This window comes from Balaenoptera acutorostrata, chromosome 5 (genome assembly GCF_949987535.1).
Source record: "Balaenoptera acutorostrata chromosome 5, mBalAcu1.1, whole genome shotgun sequence".
Lineage (NCBI taxonomy): Eukaryota > Metazoa > Chordata > Mammalia > Artiodactyla > Balaenopteridae > Balaenoptera > Balaenoptera acutorostrata.
The window spans coordinates 116,262,979-116,281,287 of NC_080068.1; the positions used below are offsets into that span (position 1 = coordinate 116,262,979).

The window sequence follows — 18,309 nt, forward strand, 5'->3', positions numbered from 1 at the left end:
ATGTATTCTTTTTATAATATTTTAAAATCCATTATATACTATATATACCAATAACTACTATGCAAATAAATGCACAGGAAAGAGACTATAGAATGAAATGAGCCAAAGGGAGTGTTTCATCCATCCATTCATTCATTCATTCATTCATCCAACAGATGATACTTACTGAGCACCTACTATACCAGGGTCATGGCCAGTTTTGAGCAGTGCTGTCTTCAGGAATGAACTTTTAGTTCATTTTTCGTCTTTCTTTTGTACTGCTTAAAAGTTTTATTGTGAATATGTTTTTACTTACTTATGAAATGACAGGGCATTATATTTATTTTTAAAAGATTCAGCTAGAGCTGTAGTTCAGAAAGGAGCGTGTTGGTATAACTGTGTAGACATGTTTTAACAGATGAGCTTTTGAGATATTCACTTATTTTTGAAGTAACATTGGTATTCCCCATAAAGGCTTTTTCCTGCTCCTTGTAAAATTCATTTCTTTAGCAAACAGAAGCCATAATTTTTAGAAAAAATTATTTTTATTAGTGAGAGTTTATATTACTTTCAACATCTGCCTATCTATCTTAATATAAGTAACTATACTTTTTCTGAAGAGCAAAATTTTACATATGTTTATTTACTTTTGTTTAAATATCTTATTTCAATAATGGGTTTGGGGTAATAAAAATATACAAGTGTATAGTGTAAAATGAATTTGAAATTATATAAATACAAACTATATCATGTCTTTTTGCGAATAAGATTTATCTTTAGATTTATCTTTTTCACTCTTTTTCTTCTGTTTTTCTTCTGCTTGTTTTTCAAAATAATCTTTAAGGAGATGGTTCAGCTGTGGTTCATACTGGCTTGCGTGTTGCAATCCATCTTCCCTCCCTTAGAAAGATACAAAACATGAGACAACTATATTTTACAGTAGTTTCCATATTATCATTTCACTCATCTCCCATAGTGGCAAATTCAGAGCTGTTCCTACCTGAACCACCCCAAGCACTAACCCAAAAGTCAGTTTTAGTTCAAAATGCTTGAATTAAATACATTTTTATTTTACCTTCACAGTGTTGGATCACACGCCCCCATAGTCGATTTTTCCTCAGACAGGCTAAATTTCCTACAATCAACAAATGCCTCCTTCCTCTGGTCAATGCAACATTCATTCTTTTCTCTGAATCAATAAATCCTACTTGTCTGGTCCTTACGCAGGACAGAATAATGATCTCCTTTTCAGCTCCCTGAAAAGCATCTACTGTGGACACCTGCACAGCTTTCATATCAGGATGGTCAAAGTCCACGGCACTGAGTAAATGACAGAGCTGTGGAGGAAAGAAGACAAGGCTCATGTGGTGCAGACGTCATGAAGAACCTACGCCTCTCAACCTACCCACAGCAGCTGTCATCATTTAACTAATAGTGGGTAATTTTCTTTTTCTTTTTTATTACTCACAGAGATTTGGCTAATTTCTGAAATGATAAATAACTAATGATAATGTAAGTTATGAAACAAAATCAAAGTGATGATTTATCTTTTGCTAGGAAACTTATTTAGATATGCTAATTTAGAGCTGATTAAACTAAATGAAACAGATGAAAAATACTAAAAATAAATAAATATAAATGAAGACTAGTTAGAAGTAACTGGCTTGTGTGTAGATTAATATCTGGTATCTATCTTTGATTTACTGATAAAATGTAATAATAATGAAAGAACATTTTGGAAAACAGATTCAATCCCATCTGTCCCAAAACACAAAGCATATACCATATTTCCTTCTAATTTGTTTATTTGCATTTTTGCCCCAACAGCTGTAAACTGAATTTAATTAAACCTTGTTAGGTTTACATTTAATTACACAGAAAAAAAGCCAGACTAGACAAAAGTCTGAATGCTGCTTTTTTAATATATTAACTACAGTCCCCAAAGTTTTTCTAGCACCAAACCAACACAAACCAAACTACTACAAATGTGGTATCAAATATTATAATATGAAATTATAATATTTAATAACGATAAATATCATAATAGGTAATACAAACCTTGTACATTTGGGATTTGTATAATGTTATCACCCCAATCATAGAGCCCGCTATTCCACTTGCAATCAGTGATTGGATCAGCTTGAGTGTAAAAGCAGCTTCTGCCACATTATGAAAGCTGTTATCTCTTTCAATCTGGAATAAGAAACAGAACCTAAATTACATTTCCCAGAAACACTACAGAAAGACCAAGAAAAGCATGCAAACAAGAACAATAAAATTAAAACAGGAAACTAAACTGTGTAGACTCTTATGAACACTAATGTCATTTACCTGTTCCAGTCCTTTAACGTTATAGAAACACAGGGTTGGGAGCCATTCCAGTAAAGGGCTCCTCTCTGTTTCTGAAACACCATTCATGAGGTTTCCTTCATAAAACAGATCATTAGCAATAGCACTGATTGTAGGGTGACAACGGTACTGGGTTCTCAATAGAACTGGTTTGTGACCCTAAGAAATTTAAGTGCAGAAAAATAAGGAATTAAAACAGTGGGAAAAAAATCCACAATAATATTTTAAAGTTTAAAAATACTGCCATATTGTGCTCTTAGTAAATTAATTACAACCATGATAAAATGAATAAAAAGGATTTTTTTGAATTTACTAAAAACATTTTTATAGTAAACTTTTTATACCAGAAAATTGTAAAATATAAACAAATCTTAGAGTATCTAATAAGTATGGTACCTAACATCATGCTTTCATAATCTATATGGAATTGGCCTAACACTAAATTGAAAATAAATCTTTTAAAAAATTAGAAACTGTTGTTGATAACTTATTAACTATCCTCCTTAGGTACAAGCCATTTTTCATTCTGAATCTTCAAAGAAGTTTCCGATTTTCTTAATACATCATAAACCAACTCCCATCTACTTCAGGGCTTTCCTTGAGTATGTTCTTTATTTGCAAAATGTTCTGTAATATTGTTTGAACATTTTGAATAGTTACAAGGCACTCTAATAATATGTAATAAAATGCAGGATTAGTGATCACATGGACAAAGGATCTTCTATGGGGGAGAAATATGTGAGGAAAAAAATCAATTCCGAATACTCTTTTAGGGCATAAATATGTGAAAAGACAACCCACCAAATGGAAGAAAATATTTGCAAATCATATATCTGATAAGGGATTACTATCCAAAATATATAAAGAACTCCTACAACTCAACAACACAACAAACAACCCAATTCAAAAATAGGCAAAGGGCTTGATTAGGCATTTTTCCAAAGATAAGTGCATGAAAAGATGCTCAACATGATTAGACGTTAGGGAAACCACAATGAGATACCACTTTATACCCATTAAGATAGCTGTTATTTTTAAAGATGAAAAATAACAAGTGTTGGTGAAGATGTGGAGAAATTAGAACCCTTGTACATTGCTGCTGGGAATGTAAAGTGGAGCAGCTGCTATGGAAAAGAGTTTGGCAGTTTCTCAAAAGTTAAACACAGAATTACCATCAGATCCAGCAGTTGCACTTCTGGGTGTATACTCAAAAAAACTGAAAGCAGAGACTTGAACAGATAATTGATACCAATTTTCCTAACAGCATTATTCACAATAGCTGAAGGGCGGAAACAACCCCAATGTCCATCAACAGATGAGTGGATAAATAAAATGTGGTGTACACATAAAACGATGGACTATTATTTAGCCTTAACAAGGAATAAAATTGTGACACATACTAAAACATGGACAAACTGTGAAAACGTTATGCTCAATAAATAAAGCCAGACACAGAAGGGAAAATATTGTATGATTCTACTTATATGAAGCACCTGTAATAGGCAAATATAGAGACCAAAAGTAGAATAGGGGTCACCAGGGGCTCAGGGGAGAAGGGAATGAGGAATTATTGTTTAATAGGTACAAAGTTTCTGTTGGGTTGATGAAAAAGTTCTGGAAAAGGATAGGGTAATGGTTGCACTACATGGTAAATGTACTTAAAAAAAAGTAAAAGTACTGTTATATGCCGCCAGTGTGGATAAACCTCAAAACTGTCATGCTAAGTGAAAGAAGCCAGACACAAAAGGTCACATATTGTATGATTTCAAGCTGTATGATACGAAAATTGTAAGACTGTATGATATGAAATACAGAAAAGATAAATCCATACAGACTGAAAGCAGACTGGTGCTTGCCAGGGGCTGGAGGGAGGGAATAGAGAGTAACTGCTAAATGGGTACAGTTTTATTTTGGGGGGATGAAAATGTTTTGGAACTAGACAGAGGTAGTGGTTGCACAGCACTGTGGATGTACTAAAATGCCACTGAATTATTCATTTAAAATGGTTAATTTTGGGGGGGGGATGATTTGACAGATTCATAAAATTTATTGTTGGTTATGATTGCTTTCCACATTTAAATAAATATTCACTTTTGAATTTTAATTTTTGCATCATTGAAAGTGAACTCCCAAAATGCATAAACCCAGGCCCCCAAATCTGCATCCATCCCAGTGAAAAAAAATGGAAGAATGAGCCTCCAAATGACAGTAATTATAAAATGGTTAATTTTACATTACGTGAATGTCACCTCAACTTAAGACTATATTAATAATTTTTAAATTAAAAAAAAAGTGAAGTAGAGCTCTACAACAGCTCTGCAATAGGGGACATGGATAACAGAGGCATTATAGATTTTTTTACTTTACAGCAAAATCAATATACTTACTACCCACTATGAAAGTACACAGGGAAAAGATTCATTTCATTCTTAAATTATGAGGGCCAACTTATCTTTAAGATGAGTACTTTCTAAACAACTCCAATTAAAATAATTTTAGGGCAAGGACTTGGTCTTCTAATATTTTCACTTTCTATCAACCTGCACAGTGTATAATCAATAAATGATAGTTCTGTATGAATTTAGCAGTAGTACCATTAAGCAAAGTCGATCAAAAAGAGTTTGTTCCAATCCATTTTCATGAGCTGCCTCAGAACCCTGAATAGTAGGAGGGAGCTGTTTGGGATCTCCAACAAGAATCAGCTTTTCACACTCAAACCTAAAAGCAGAATTCTAAAAATTAATCTAAGCAATGAGAGAAACATGCATTAACATCATTTACTGCACTATTTTCTAAAATGTATTTCAAAGAATTTGAATACCATGACACATTCTCAGAACTACCAAGGCTTAACAGTGCTAATGAGTGTATTAAAAGGCTTTAAAAAGTTGTGCAGTAAAGAATCCTTTACATAACTTTACTTTTTTCCACATAAAACCTACTAAGTGTCCCCTTCCTCTGCAAGGACTTAGTATTTCACAGAACTTTGAGAAACAATGATTTTTAGAATCTGTAAACTTAGAAACTTTCTTAGAAGTCATCTGGCTTAAACTCTTGTTTTAGAGATGAAGCATATTAGGCTTTCAGGGGTAAAATGTCTTTCTAAATAGGAATAGAATATAGTGGGAAAAAGTCCAAGTTTTGAAGAAAAACCTATATCCAAATTTTAGCTCTGTTATACTGTGTGGACACAGCAAGTTATTTAATCTCTACAGCTTCACTATTCTTACCAGTAACCTTGATATAATAATACCGTGCATGGCTGTTGTAAGGACTTAATAAAGTATGTAATGTGTTTAGTAGACAGTAGATGCTCCACAGTATTAACCCTCCACCATCCCATGCAGGGCCTTACTTTCTCCATCTCTGGCTCCTGAGTAGGGTGACCAACTCATTCTGGTTTGCCCAGGACTGTCCCAGTTTAAACACTGAAGACCCCACGATGCCGGTTATGACGTGTGGAGATTTATTGCCATATATATTGAATCAACATATATTAACATAAAAGTATTTGTGAAGTAAAATCTTTCTTGTGCATTTTCAACACTTACAAACTGGAAATCAGAAGATTAAATATTTACTATAAACAAGAAAGAAAATGAAACAACAAGGGGGACAGAACAAGGCCTAGGACTGAAGCCTACTGAGTCTGGTCTAGTACTCCTTCCACTACCTTTAGGATTCCTCAATAAGAGATGCTTTGAAAGCACAGTGTTTCAATTGGCTGAGACAGCTTAGAAGATTTAATAGTTTCCTAAATTTCAGTAGACAAATTTTCATTTTCAACTTATTTTTCTTTATATACTTTATCTACTTTCATAATCTAAAAAATATTTTCAGAACCTAAACACTGGAATTATATCAAGGTAAGGAACTAAAGAACATTCTTCAGTAGAGTTAGGTTCTTAAACTATGACTAAAGAGGCACCTTTAGTCTGGCTGAGAAGTCTGCAACGTTCTAGTAGAATCCTAGCACTAGAACTTTCAAGGCTTTAAGAATGTCTAAACTGTGATCCAAGTACGTGATCCAATTGCCTCAACTGTGATCTAACAAAATTTTGATACATTAACCCCTCCCTCAAATTTCCCTCTGGATTCTTTCAAAAAATCATTTAGTACTTGGCGTTGCTAGCAATTTTCACAAAGGTTTGGGAAGAGTTTGAACTGAGGAAATGTTTGAAATAATTGTAACATCTGAGCATCTTTGGAAAAGAACCTTTTAGGTTACCTTGCAATGGGAAGGAGGGAAGCCGGTTCTGTGATTTGACTACACTCATCCAGGACAGCCACAGGAAATTTAAGATCATTCATGCACGGGAATGGGCAGGCTGCACAGGTAACTCCAACTACTCGGACCTTTATTACAGTAAGAATGTTATTCATTAACAACTATTAAACAAATTAAGAGAATATATTTACCAAAGAACTTACAGGCTAAAATCAGAAATGAGCATGTCCTAATTTAATCACTGGCAATCAGAAATCATAGGCCACTTTACCTCTGTATTTTCATTATTCCCACATAAGAAATGGAAATTCCTCTAAGAGTTTTATTTATGAACAGGTGATACCAATGAGCAATAGTTTATAGTAACCAGGCTTTCACTTAGAAAGGCATCAAAGAAACCATTAACAATTATTCTTACATATCAATATGCTGGATAAGGATATAAAATGGTAAGTAGTTTACATAAATGACTAATTTGCATTAATTGAATGTAGTCAAACTAAGCCCCTCTGGATTTGGTTGGGGAGAAGGGAGGAAAGGTAAGTCTATAACTCAGATAATAAAAAGCTGGTCTGAAGGCTTCCGAGGACTTCTAGAACCCAAACTTGTTGTAGATTGATTATTATTTCCAATTCTCCCTCCTTCCGCGTGACAGTATTACTCATCCACACCCTTTGCTGTGTGCCTCTGCAGTGCCTCCCACCAGAGAAGTAGGTGGAGTATACCTCCCTGCCCGCTGATGTCGGGCTTGGCCATATGACCTGTTATAGCAATGGAATGTTAGCTGACATGCTGTGAACAGAAGCTTTACACGTATCTGTATGATCTTGCCTGCCCTCTTGCACTTCTGCTGTCTGTCAGGAGAGGGGCATCATGCCACAGACAACTGTTCTCAGAATGAGAAGCTTGACCCACACCAACTGACCTGTAGAGTCGTTAAGTTTGTTGTCTTAAATTACTGAGATTTTGTTTGTTAAGCAAAATTATTTCAGCAATAGCCGACCAAAACAGGGTCCCAAACAGGTTGACTGTCCCAAATCTCTCGCAGAAAAAGTGGACCCATGTCCACATTGTCCAACAAGCCAACAACCCTCTTTTTCTCCACTCCCTTTTCCTTCCCCCAGGCTCTCCTTTCACAGGAGAAAGCTACTAAATGACTTCTTCCTCTCCTCGCAGCTGGCGCCCAGACTGGCCTGGATCAGAACCTGATGAAGGAGATGCTGCTACTTGTTGCAGCCGGAGACCCTGTGTGTCCAGTGCTGGTTCCCAATACCTGGGATCAAGTGCCTGAGCCTCCTAGATTCTTAGGACAGATTTCAGACAGACCCTGAAAGGATTGGTTTTCTAGGAAAGCACGAAAGATAAAAATGAACTTGGATATTTTGCCCAGTGTCAGACCTTCTCTTCCTCTGTTTCTCCTAGAAAAAAGCCAAGTTTCGTTTAACTTCCCAGGAATCTATTCCCACCTCTTCACTTTCCCCTTAAGCCTATAAAAAGATATACATATAGGGAGAAAGAGAAAAGATGACTCTGTCATGGAGAGTTGGATGTGTTCACAAATTTGAAGAACGTTTTGCAATAAAATAAAACATGCACTGGATAGACAGGCACACTTCAGTTGAATCTGAGCTATCACAGTCATTTGTTTTATTTAAGGGAAATAATAGGAATAATATTCCTATCAACAGGAATAAAAGGGATCTGAATCGTATATATAAATTAAATGAATAAACAGACAAACTGAAGCTGTTTCCCCTCACCTGCTTCAGCAGGGTTTTATTGGTCCCCAGTTTATGCTGCTCAATACTTTTCCTCACATAGACTTTTTCTACAGGAGTCAGGTCTTCCTTCATGAGTGCATGTAGTTCTTTTAATTGTTCATTTTCATTTTCTGAGCCAGCATGCAAACTTAAAAAAGAATTACATAAAAGAATACCCTTTGATTCCATTTTCACAGCATCACAAAAAAGTAAAATACAGATTTCCTAAATTAACACCAAGAAAAAGATAAAGCTTTCTCTAGTCTTCTTCAGAAACCAGATTTAAGGTAAGATTTACTTATATAAAATTATACTTCTGAACATTCTGTGACTTTTGGAATTTAGCATTCTTACCTGTAAGGTAAAACTGGCTTGGCAATCTTCCTGACACTCCCAACCCTGACAAACTTTTCAAATCCAAGACTAAGAAGCCTTTAAAGAAAACAGGGTAAAATAGATTCTGATTATTTAGAAAATGGAATCTAAAAGTTTCACATAATATTTACATTATTAAAATTAACTTTGCATAACAGTATATTTTATATTATGTAGTTCAATGTGAAATGCCTAAACTCAAAGTAAATATAATGTAGTTGAAAGACTTTTTTATAAAATGTGTTTCAGAGAATTTAAAAAATATGTATTATCGGGCTTCCCTGGTGGCGCAGTGGTTGAGAATCTGCCTGCCAATGCAGGGGACATGGGACGAGCCCTGGTCTGGGAAGATCCCACATGCTGCGGAGCAACTAGGCCTGTGAGCCACAACTACTGAGCCTGCACGTCTGGAGCCTGTGCTCCACAACAAGAGAGGCCGTGACAGTGAGAGGCCTGCGCACCGCGATGAAGAGTGGCCCCCGCTTGCCGCAACTAGAGAAAGCCCTCGCACAGAAACAAAGACCCAACACAGCCAAAAAATAAATAATAAATAATTTTAAAAAATAAAAAAAATAAAAATAAAGAAAAGAAATATGTATTATCTTTTTTTTTAAAGCATGCCTTCATTTTCTTTTATTTTAACTTTATTTATTTATTTATTTTTGGCTGCACTGGGTCTTCGTTGCTGCGCACGGGCCCTCCCCAGCTGCGGCTAGCAGGGGCCACTCCTCGCCGCAGTGTGCGGGCCTCTCACTGTGGTGGCCTCGCCCGTAGCGGAACACGGGCTCTAGGCGTGCGGGCTTCAGCAGTTGTGGCACGTGGGCTCAGTAGTTGTGGCTCATGGGATCTAGAGCACCAGCTCAGTAGTTGTGGCCCATGGGCCCATTTGCTCCGCAGCATGTAGGATCTTCCCGGACCAGGGCTCAAACCTGTATCCCCTGTATTGGCAGGTGGATTCCTAACCACTGCACCACCAGGGAAGCCCAAAAATATGTATTATCTTATGTTGAGGGCTCATGAAACGTTCATAAAATATTTATGTTAGAATTTATCACAAGTAAAATTGCCCTGGGAATTCCCTGGTGGTCCTGTGATTAGGACTTGGCTCACCGCCGTGGCCCAGGTTCAATCCCTGGTCAGGGAACTAAGATCCCAAAAGCCGCGCGGCCAAAAAAAAGAAAAACAAAAACTACAGAAAAACAAAGTTGCCCCTAAAGACATAATAATATGGAAAGCAATAGCTACCATATATTTAGCATCAAGATTTGGTAGGAAGAGTGTTAGCCTCTTAACATACCTTATCTTGTTTAATACTCATTACAGCTCTGCACAATATCTCATCTTAGAGATGAGGAACTGAAACTCAAGTCAGGTATTTTGCTGAGGCCACATAGCTAATAAGTAGAGTCAACCATGATTCAAACCTAGGCAAGTCTGTCTACCTCCAAAGGCTATCAATGACTGTTCTTCTACATACACTACCCCTCAGTGAGGGCTTTGTGAGGAAGCGGCCCTCACCTACCCTTCCCACTCATATATCTTATAGCTCTAGCTCTATGCTAGGAACAGAGCAGGAGCTCACTGAACATCCAGACTGCTAAAACATCTACCACCTCAAATGGGAAATAAAGAGCTGGAAAACTAAAGAAACTATAGCTCTCCAAACACAGTTTTCCTAAATAATTTTGAAGCAGTTTATTTAATGTCAGTACATGAATAGACTTCAATTTTTGCATTTTTTCATAGTTTTCATCTTGGAGAATAGTCAGCTATTTTTCAGCCTGAAAAACTAGTTTACATTTTTTTTTCAATGTAAGTTTGCATTAATTCTATAATAGAGAGTATAGTATCCTCATACCATGGGGCAAAAATATTTTATTTCTTCTTAAGAAACTCTTTGTCCTATTCTGTCCATTGCCATTGAAATGCATTATCCAAGTGCACAGCTAACTGTCAGTTCAGTGTAAAGAAATGTATGGGTCCAGCTTACATGCAGTTGAGGTATAGATCCTAAATGCAGATTCACATTCCTCAGGTCCTCATCAGAGGCTTAAGCACTAAAGAATCTCTTCTACGTGTTTTCTGTTACTTTTCAGTAGTTAGTACTTACTCTTCTAGCTTCTTGATTTTTCTTTTCTAACAGTCTACAGTTAAATTTTAATCTTAGGCTAAGCAATCTAAAGTTCTTTGCTGTTTAGTCTCCAGGTAACTTGTCATTATCTTGAATCAGAAAATGTCCTCAGCCACTGTTTTAGATTACTCAGAAGAAAGAGTACACACAGGTAGAACCTTCCTGGAGGGCAATCTTGCAAAGTATATTAAGAAGCTTAAAAATGTTCATATCTTTTATTCTAGGCCTAGGACTTTTTCTTCAGGAAAGAATCAGAAATGGAGACCAAGATTTATGTTTAAGGAACTTGGCTGCAATATTATTTATAATGGCAAAAATCTGGTAAGAACTTACTGATCAAAAATTGCTTATTGTATAAGAAAATCATTGCATTTAATAGAGCTATGAAAAATTTTGGTTTCTAAGCTTTAATACCATAGAGAAATAATCACTGAGTAAAAAAAAGCAGGACACAAAACAATATATACTGTTGAATACTAAGTTTGGAAAACAAAATGAGTGTGTGTATATGTATTAAAAGTCTGTAAAGAAATATAATAAAATATCTGTATTGTCTGCATATTTTCTGCCATAAGCATTAACTTATGTAATTATAAAAGTTAATTTTAAAAAGTCTACACTTATAAATAACGGATTATTTCTCCTAATCAAACTTTATCATTTATGTGATATTCAAATCATTAAACATTGGAATATTGGTAAAACATTACGTAATACTTTCTTTGCTTTTTTTTTTGGCCGCGCTGCGGCATGAAGAATCTTAGTTCCCCAACCAGGGATCGAACCCGTGCCCCATGCAGTGGAAGCGCCGAGTCTTAACCACTGGACTGCCAGGGAAGTCCCAATTTTTAATAAAATTTACACAAAAATTTTACACCTGTAAAACAGACTGTGCTATTGCTTTCCATGAAACAGCAACAGGCTAACTTATTAGTCTGTAAGTAGGATAAAATCAAATACAAAACCGGACAATTTTGGTACAGGGATGGGATAAAGGTAAAACTAAAGGTAGATCCCTCTTCTTGAAACCAAAAACATAATCTAATCAAACTGTTCAGCTATTTTACTATTATTTGTTCATATAGGCAGGTGGATAAGAGGATAACCCACGACTTGGTTTTGCGGTTTTAGCCTACTTCCAAGGTAACCACCCGAAGCTCCTGGGTCAGAGACAAAGGACTTTTACTTATGGCACAGAAGCAGCATAGGCACCAACACATCTACTGTGGCTCCCCTTGGTCCCCATGTCCTGTGAGGAGACACAGAGAATCCAGATGGGTGCCTGCACTGCAGTGGACTGAGCTGTAGGAAAGGAACACTGAGCTTGGGAATCCACTACTTTTATAACAAGCAGTAAGTAACCCTGCTCTTTGTCCTGGAGGGAGATACTACCTCATCAGTCAAGGTTGCTCACTGCAAACACAACCCTAAGAAATGTGCTGAGTAAGAGTGGTCAGGGCCTTGCACGGTAGATTCCTCCCCCAACAATACACGTTCTGGGCTGGACTCAAATTTTTCCACGAGCAACTGATAAGTTAGCCTGTTACTGTTTCATGGATGCTGGTTCTTGAGTCAGAGATAAAGGCCTTGCATGTCTGGCATACCCAGCAAAAATGCGCATGGACACTCAGGGCCTATGGTGATCTACCTCTCTCAACAATAACCTAAAACATTAGGTACTGAAATACACCTGTGATACCTACCCAAGAAGTACTCTGTCAACAGCTACATTAGTAGAAGAAGAAATCAAAAGTTTCCATGGTCTTGCATTTCCAACTGTAAGAGCGTCACTCTTTTCAAATAGCTGCACAAAAAACAAAATCACCACTGCCAGCAAATAACTCTTTCCTGCTCCGAAAACACCTAATTATTTTGAAAGGGAAAAAAATAAAGGCAATGTCATAAATAAATTTCTGAAAAGCACAAGAAATATTTCATCCATTTCCCTCTCTCCTTCATTTAAGTAATTTATTAAAAAATATTAACTGAGTGCTCACTATGTGCTTAATTAGGACAAGGGATAAATACATAGATAACTATTCAGAAGACCTCCATATTTAATGAGACCATAGTCTACTTAGGAAGATAGACAAGCAAAGAACAATGATAAAACAATATGGTAAGTAACATTGTTGGTATCAGAGAAAGAAATATCTCTCTTTGCTTTGGTGGAGATGGGAATGCTTCCTAAAAATAAAAAGAGTAGCACAACTAAATCTTCCAGGATAAGATATCCTGTTAAAGAGAGGGTCATTCTAGGCAGAGGCATGACAAAGCACATAGCTGACAAGTATTTCCACACAGCCTACAGCAAACAGGCAAGACATGAGGCTGTCTGACAAGGTAGGCAAGGGGATAAATCACAAGAGTTCTGCTTGCTATGGCTAAAAGTTTGAATTTTATCTTAAAGACCAGGGGAAATCAACGAAGGACTTTAAGTAATGGAACTAAATCATATTTTTTTTTAGAAAAACTACTTGAGTGAAAATATGAAGAAAGGTAAAACTAAAGGTAGATCAATTAGAAAGCTGTGTGAGATGATCATAACAATAATACGTGCTAACTTTACTAAGTGCCTCCCATGTGCCAGACACCACTCTAAGCCCTTTATTTATGTTAACTCATTTAATCCTCCAAACCTATGAGACAGATGCTATTATCAAATCCCATTTTACAGAGTAGTCTCACCAACTAGGCTATATGGAGGCATGATGAAGGTTTGGATTGAGGAGGTGCTAATGAGTTGGCGAGGAGAGAATCAATATGAAAAGTAGGTACAAACTAGAAGGGACATCTCAGTGACTGATCTGATGAGGGGAGAGAAACAGTAAGAGAGATGGAGGAGGATTAAGAGAAAGTCACTTAATCTAGGGAGAAAAATAATCTAGGATGACTTCCAAGTGTCTAACTTGGTCAACAGAGTGGATGTGAAGCAAATCCTCAAAATAGGACGAAAAGTAGGATCAGCTTCAGGGAAAAGGTCTGTGAGAGGAAATGAGTTAAAGAGGGAACAGATTCCAGATAAAAGTAGTAGCTCTGAAGAGGAGAAAGTAAAGCTCCTTCTCTGAGACAGAACTAGAAGAGTAAGAATAGGTCCATACTTAGGTAAGTTGGAAAAGGAAGGCAGGACATTGAAAGGAGTTTCTGTTATGACCTCCATTTCCTATTTTAGAAGCAAAATCAATTTCAGAGAGAAAGAGTGGGGCAGGGACAAGGATGGGATTATGAGAAGGATGAAGGTTTGGAATAGCTACTATGAAGGATGAAGGGTGAGCTGACTAGGAATTAATTAATAGAGAACAACACGTAGATGTCTAGATCAAATCTGGATACTTTGATAACGAGAGTATAATGCTACCCATTCATCACATATGCTGCCTATTCTCCCTTTTAGGGTGGTCAGTTCTGCTCTCATCTAATAGTTTACTAAAATGGGTCCAGATTTGAAAAATGTAGAGTTATTCTGGAATCTTGTCTGACTAGGAAATTACAAGTGAGCAGACTGAGTTACAAAAGCTTATATGACAATGTAGTTACTAGAACCGTTTTCTTTTCTTGCTTCTTACCATGTATGATCGTGATAGGGAGGGTATGAATTCCCAGTTCCTTCACTTCTTCAACACTTTCACGTGATGCCATCATTTGAGCTATCTGAATTAGAGCTGTACCTTGATCCTTGTTTAACTTGTGTGCCTGAATTAACTCACTAGCTAGCTGCAATGTTGCTCCTGTACTGAGTAGTTCAAATTTTGTGTTGATATTCGAGAAGGCTGGTGGGATAAATTTTCTCTTATTGACTCTCTTGTTGCTCACTGTAGTTGATGAAGACCTAAGCAAATGAAAATGTTTTTAAATGAGGGGCTTTTGAAATAGGTGAGCAGACCTAGTCATAACTTAGCCTTCACTTTATAAGCATCACAGCGGACATTTTTTTGGAGACACAAATGAACATATACCCCAATTTGGAGGAGGGTGGAAGAGAACTAACATTTGTTGAAAACCTACTATGTGCTGGCATTATACTAAGCATTTTACATGTTACTTGATGCAATCTTCACAACAATACTAAGTAGTTAATTATCCCAAATAGAGGTACAGAAATATTAACATTTTTCCCCCAAAGCACATAGCTAATAAGTTGTATACTGACTTAAAGCCCATGTTCTATTAAACAAAACTGACTTAGGTAATTAATATAGCCTCCATTTAAGGTAAAACTGCAATAAACTGGTTTAATTTCTATTTCTATTAAGACTGAATTCCTGGGCTTCGCTGGTGGCGCGGTGGTTAAGAATCCACCTGCCAATGCAGGGGACAAGGGTTCGAGCCCTGGTATGGGAAGATCCCACATGCCGCGGAGCAACTAAGCCCGTGCACCACAACTACTGAGCCTGCGCTCTAGAGCCCGTGAGCCACAACCACTGAGCCCGTAAGCCACAACCACTGAAGCCCGCGTGCCTAGAGCCTATGCTCTGCAAAAAGAGAAGCCACCACAATGAGAAGCCTGCACACCGCAACAAAGAGTAGCCCCCACTCACACAACTAGAGAAAGCCCGCGCACAGCAATAAAGACCCAAAGCAGCCAAAAATAAAATAAATAAAACAAATAAATTAAAAAAAAAAAAAGACTGCATTCCTTTCAAAGGAGATAAATGACATAATGGATAAGGATATTTATTTTTCTTACCTAGGACTTTATTATGGTGAAAAAAATGAAAATACCACAAGTTAGATCATAATATTACAAATTACAAACTAGACTTTTTCTATCATTTTAGTGAATTCAATATAATGTCGCTCCCAATTTTTAAAAAAGGGGCATGGTGCTTGAGAAATTAAAAATGAGATATAGGTTATGTCAAGAATAAAATTAGTATCAATATATATACTGGATTCAAGCTGTAAAATGTTACATAATTTTAAATGTTTTAAATGTTAAATAATTTGTAGCATAAAAGTACAGATAAATAAATAAATAAAAACACTCAAAAGATCCTTAGGAAATTATTCCTTGACAAAGGAAAAAAATTTGCAGTAACCCTTACTAGACTCTACCACAATAAATAAATAAACAGATAGATGAATGGGTGGATTGTTGGGAAATGATGTGTATTCCCCTTTCTCTTTTGAACCACTGACAAACAGTAACCTCATAATCCCTGAAAGAAAATTAACACTTTGTTGGCAAAAATTTATGTAATGTACTTTTACTACATTTTCATATTTACAATTAGTCATCATTTTTTAATACCAATGACCCAAAGGTAAATAAGGACTTACATTGTTAACAGGTACTGTGTTAGAGGTAGAGTAGCTGGATTAAAGTTGTCCTGAATATTTTTCAAAGTGGTCAGCTCTGTGCTAGCATTACAAACCAATAATGCATGGACCACTGCTGTAGACAGAATGCAGAAAATTAACATTAATGTAAGTGAAATGAACCATTAAAAAAATCTATTAAATGTACACATAACTCAGAGTTCAGCTACTGAATTAATCACACAACATAAAATAAATGCTTAAGTACATGAAGAGGTCCTTTTATCCATTAAACTACTATACTACCTGCTCATTCATACTTTATAAATTGCATAACTTACACCAAATTTGGACTTCCATATGTCAGTTAATGAATAAGAATAACTGTTCTGAGTTAGGGTGTGGTGACACTGCTTAACAGCCAGTTCGATTTAGTCAGCATACATTGTATAGTAGTGTTTGTGGAATTTTTTAACATTTTCTTGCATTTCTTCCTCAATTACTTTATAGGAATATATGGAAAGCAGAAAATTAGAATGCTGTTATTGGTGAGGAAACAACTGCAACAAATATGAAACTATGCATTCAAAAAATGACAAATGTTCACTTAATTAGGCTCTTATTGAACTCAAGCTGGTTGACTAGGTTTATTCAGTTCTAAAAGAAAAAAAATCAAGTTAAAAATGTCTATGAAATATTTGAAATGGGTCGTTAAATGCTGTGTCTTAATTAGATATGGACCGAATTCGACCATCAGAAATTACTCCAGAGATCAAAATGTATAGAGAAGTATACAGATTCATAGAACTGGATAGGGTTCAGCTTACTAAAGCTTCCTTTATTAAAAGAAAAGTAAGGCTCATAGCCTACTGTCTTATTAAGAATTTCTCAAGGCAGATGATAAAATAGCCTCAAATGAAACTCATACCCTCCTGCTCAACTGCTCACGAAATCTCTTGCAAAATCTACAAGACTTCTCAATGTAAAAATAAATGATCTGTTTACTAAATGTACACTACTAGAATAATAAACCAAGAGGATTAAATAAATCAAGAACTGGAACTTGATGTAAGAAATTATTTAAGAAAATTCTTATTTATATGTTTAATATTTATATTTTTAGAAATCGGGTATGTAACATGTAAAATTCAACTTTAACAAAATACTTAAGTGAGGGGTCAAGATTTTATGATATTGTTAGCCCTCTAGGACTTGAGCTGCAGAAATATTTAGATGTTCAACTTTCATACACATTTCAAGAATACTGTACACAATAATAGGAAGTAGAGGTGGATGCTTTTTGTTGGCTTTAATCAAACAATTCCACACAAAGTTAGCATTCCAGCTCACAGTGCATCACATGTCTTTCATTCTTTTTTAATACAAATTAATATGGGCATAATAATACTTACTGTTAGTGGGCCAATTCGAAGGGAAATAACCTTTCAAAGGTAGTAGCTCTACCTCATTGATAGATGATGGACCAAAGAAAGTACTACATGCAATAAAAGTATCCAATTCAAAGTCTAGGGTTTTTGAAACCACCCAAAGATCATCTGAAAAGACAAACACTTTTAAAGGATTCAGAACTATGCTCCATCCAAAGCTACCTTGGATTTCTTTGATGCTTAGTCCTATATTATTTCTCAAAAAACCAAACTTGGTTATTATCACCAACAAGATTCCACCCAGACACCCAAACACATAACATTTCATTTCCATGTTTTTAACTCAATTAGTTTAATGTTTTTAAAGTTACTTTATAATTTTTTTTTAAAAAAACACTGTAAATGGTTTCTGGTAACTGACTGTACTGCTGAACTGAATGAATAAGCATTTTCAGAACTCTAGTGAAAAACTGATGAACTCATAAAAGTGCTAACAAAAGATCAAGATGAAAAAAAAAATTAATTACATGGGACTGAGTGAACTGATGAGGATGAGTATAATTTTTGTGACTTTCTGTCAGAATTAAAAAAAAAAAAATCCCACAAGGACTCAGAGGCAAAGAATATACAAATCAATTTTCACTGCAAAGTAAAGCAGCTGTTACAGTGGAGGATTACTGGACTGAATGTCAATATTATGACATAGTATGAGTGTGTTTCATGTTTGGTAATTGCAATCATTGTTGCTTTTGTTGTGGTCATCCATGTACAATGCTTGGTGTCAGTCTACTTATCTCCTGTAAAAATAAAATACAGTGTGTGTGTGTGAAAAAAAAAAAA

General features: G+C 35.9%; 1 protein-coding gene across 9 annotated transcripts in view; it reads right to left on the reverse strand.

Annotated features, from left to right (window-relative positions):
• Positions 1-511: 511 nt before the first annotated feature.
• The window catches only part of ZGRF1 (zinc finger GRF-type containing 1), a 79,092-nt gene continuing 61,294 nt past the window's right edge, over positions 512-18,309 (reverse strand). For 6 of the 9 annotated variants that reach the window (XM_057546997.1, XM_057546998.1, XM_057547001.1 and 3 more), the window contains 12 exons: positions 17,494-17,637; positions 16,103-16,217; positions 14,389-14,651; positions 12,526-12,685; positions 8,671-8,748; positions 8,317-8,464; positions 6,557-6,684; positions 4,923-5,046; positions 2,311-2,487; positions 2,038-2,172; positions 1,055-1,316; positions 512-879 (listed from right to left, as the gene is read on the reverse strand). In XM_057546997.1, coding sequence (XP_057402980.1) covers positions 722-879; positions 1,055-1,316; positions 2,038-2,172; positions 2,311-2,487; positions 4,923-5,046; positions 6,557-6,684; positions 8,317-8,464; positions 8,671-8,748; positions 12,526-12,685; positions 14,389-14,651; positions 16,103-16,217; positions 17,494-17,637 — 1,892 coding nt within the window. In that variant the 3' untranslated portion in view covers positions 512-721. Of the gene's footprint in view, positions 880-1,054; positions 1,317-2,037; positions 2,173-2,310; positions 2,488-4,922; positions 5,047-6,556; positions 6,685-8,316; positions 8,465-8,670; positions 8,749-12,525; positions 12,686-14,388; positions 14,652-16,102; positions 16,218-17,493; positions 17,638-18,309 lie in introns of those variants that run through there. The other 3 variants (XM_057547000.1, XM_057547003.1, XR_009008386.1) reach the window with 3 other exon arrangements.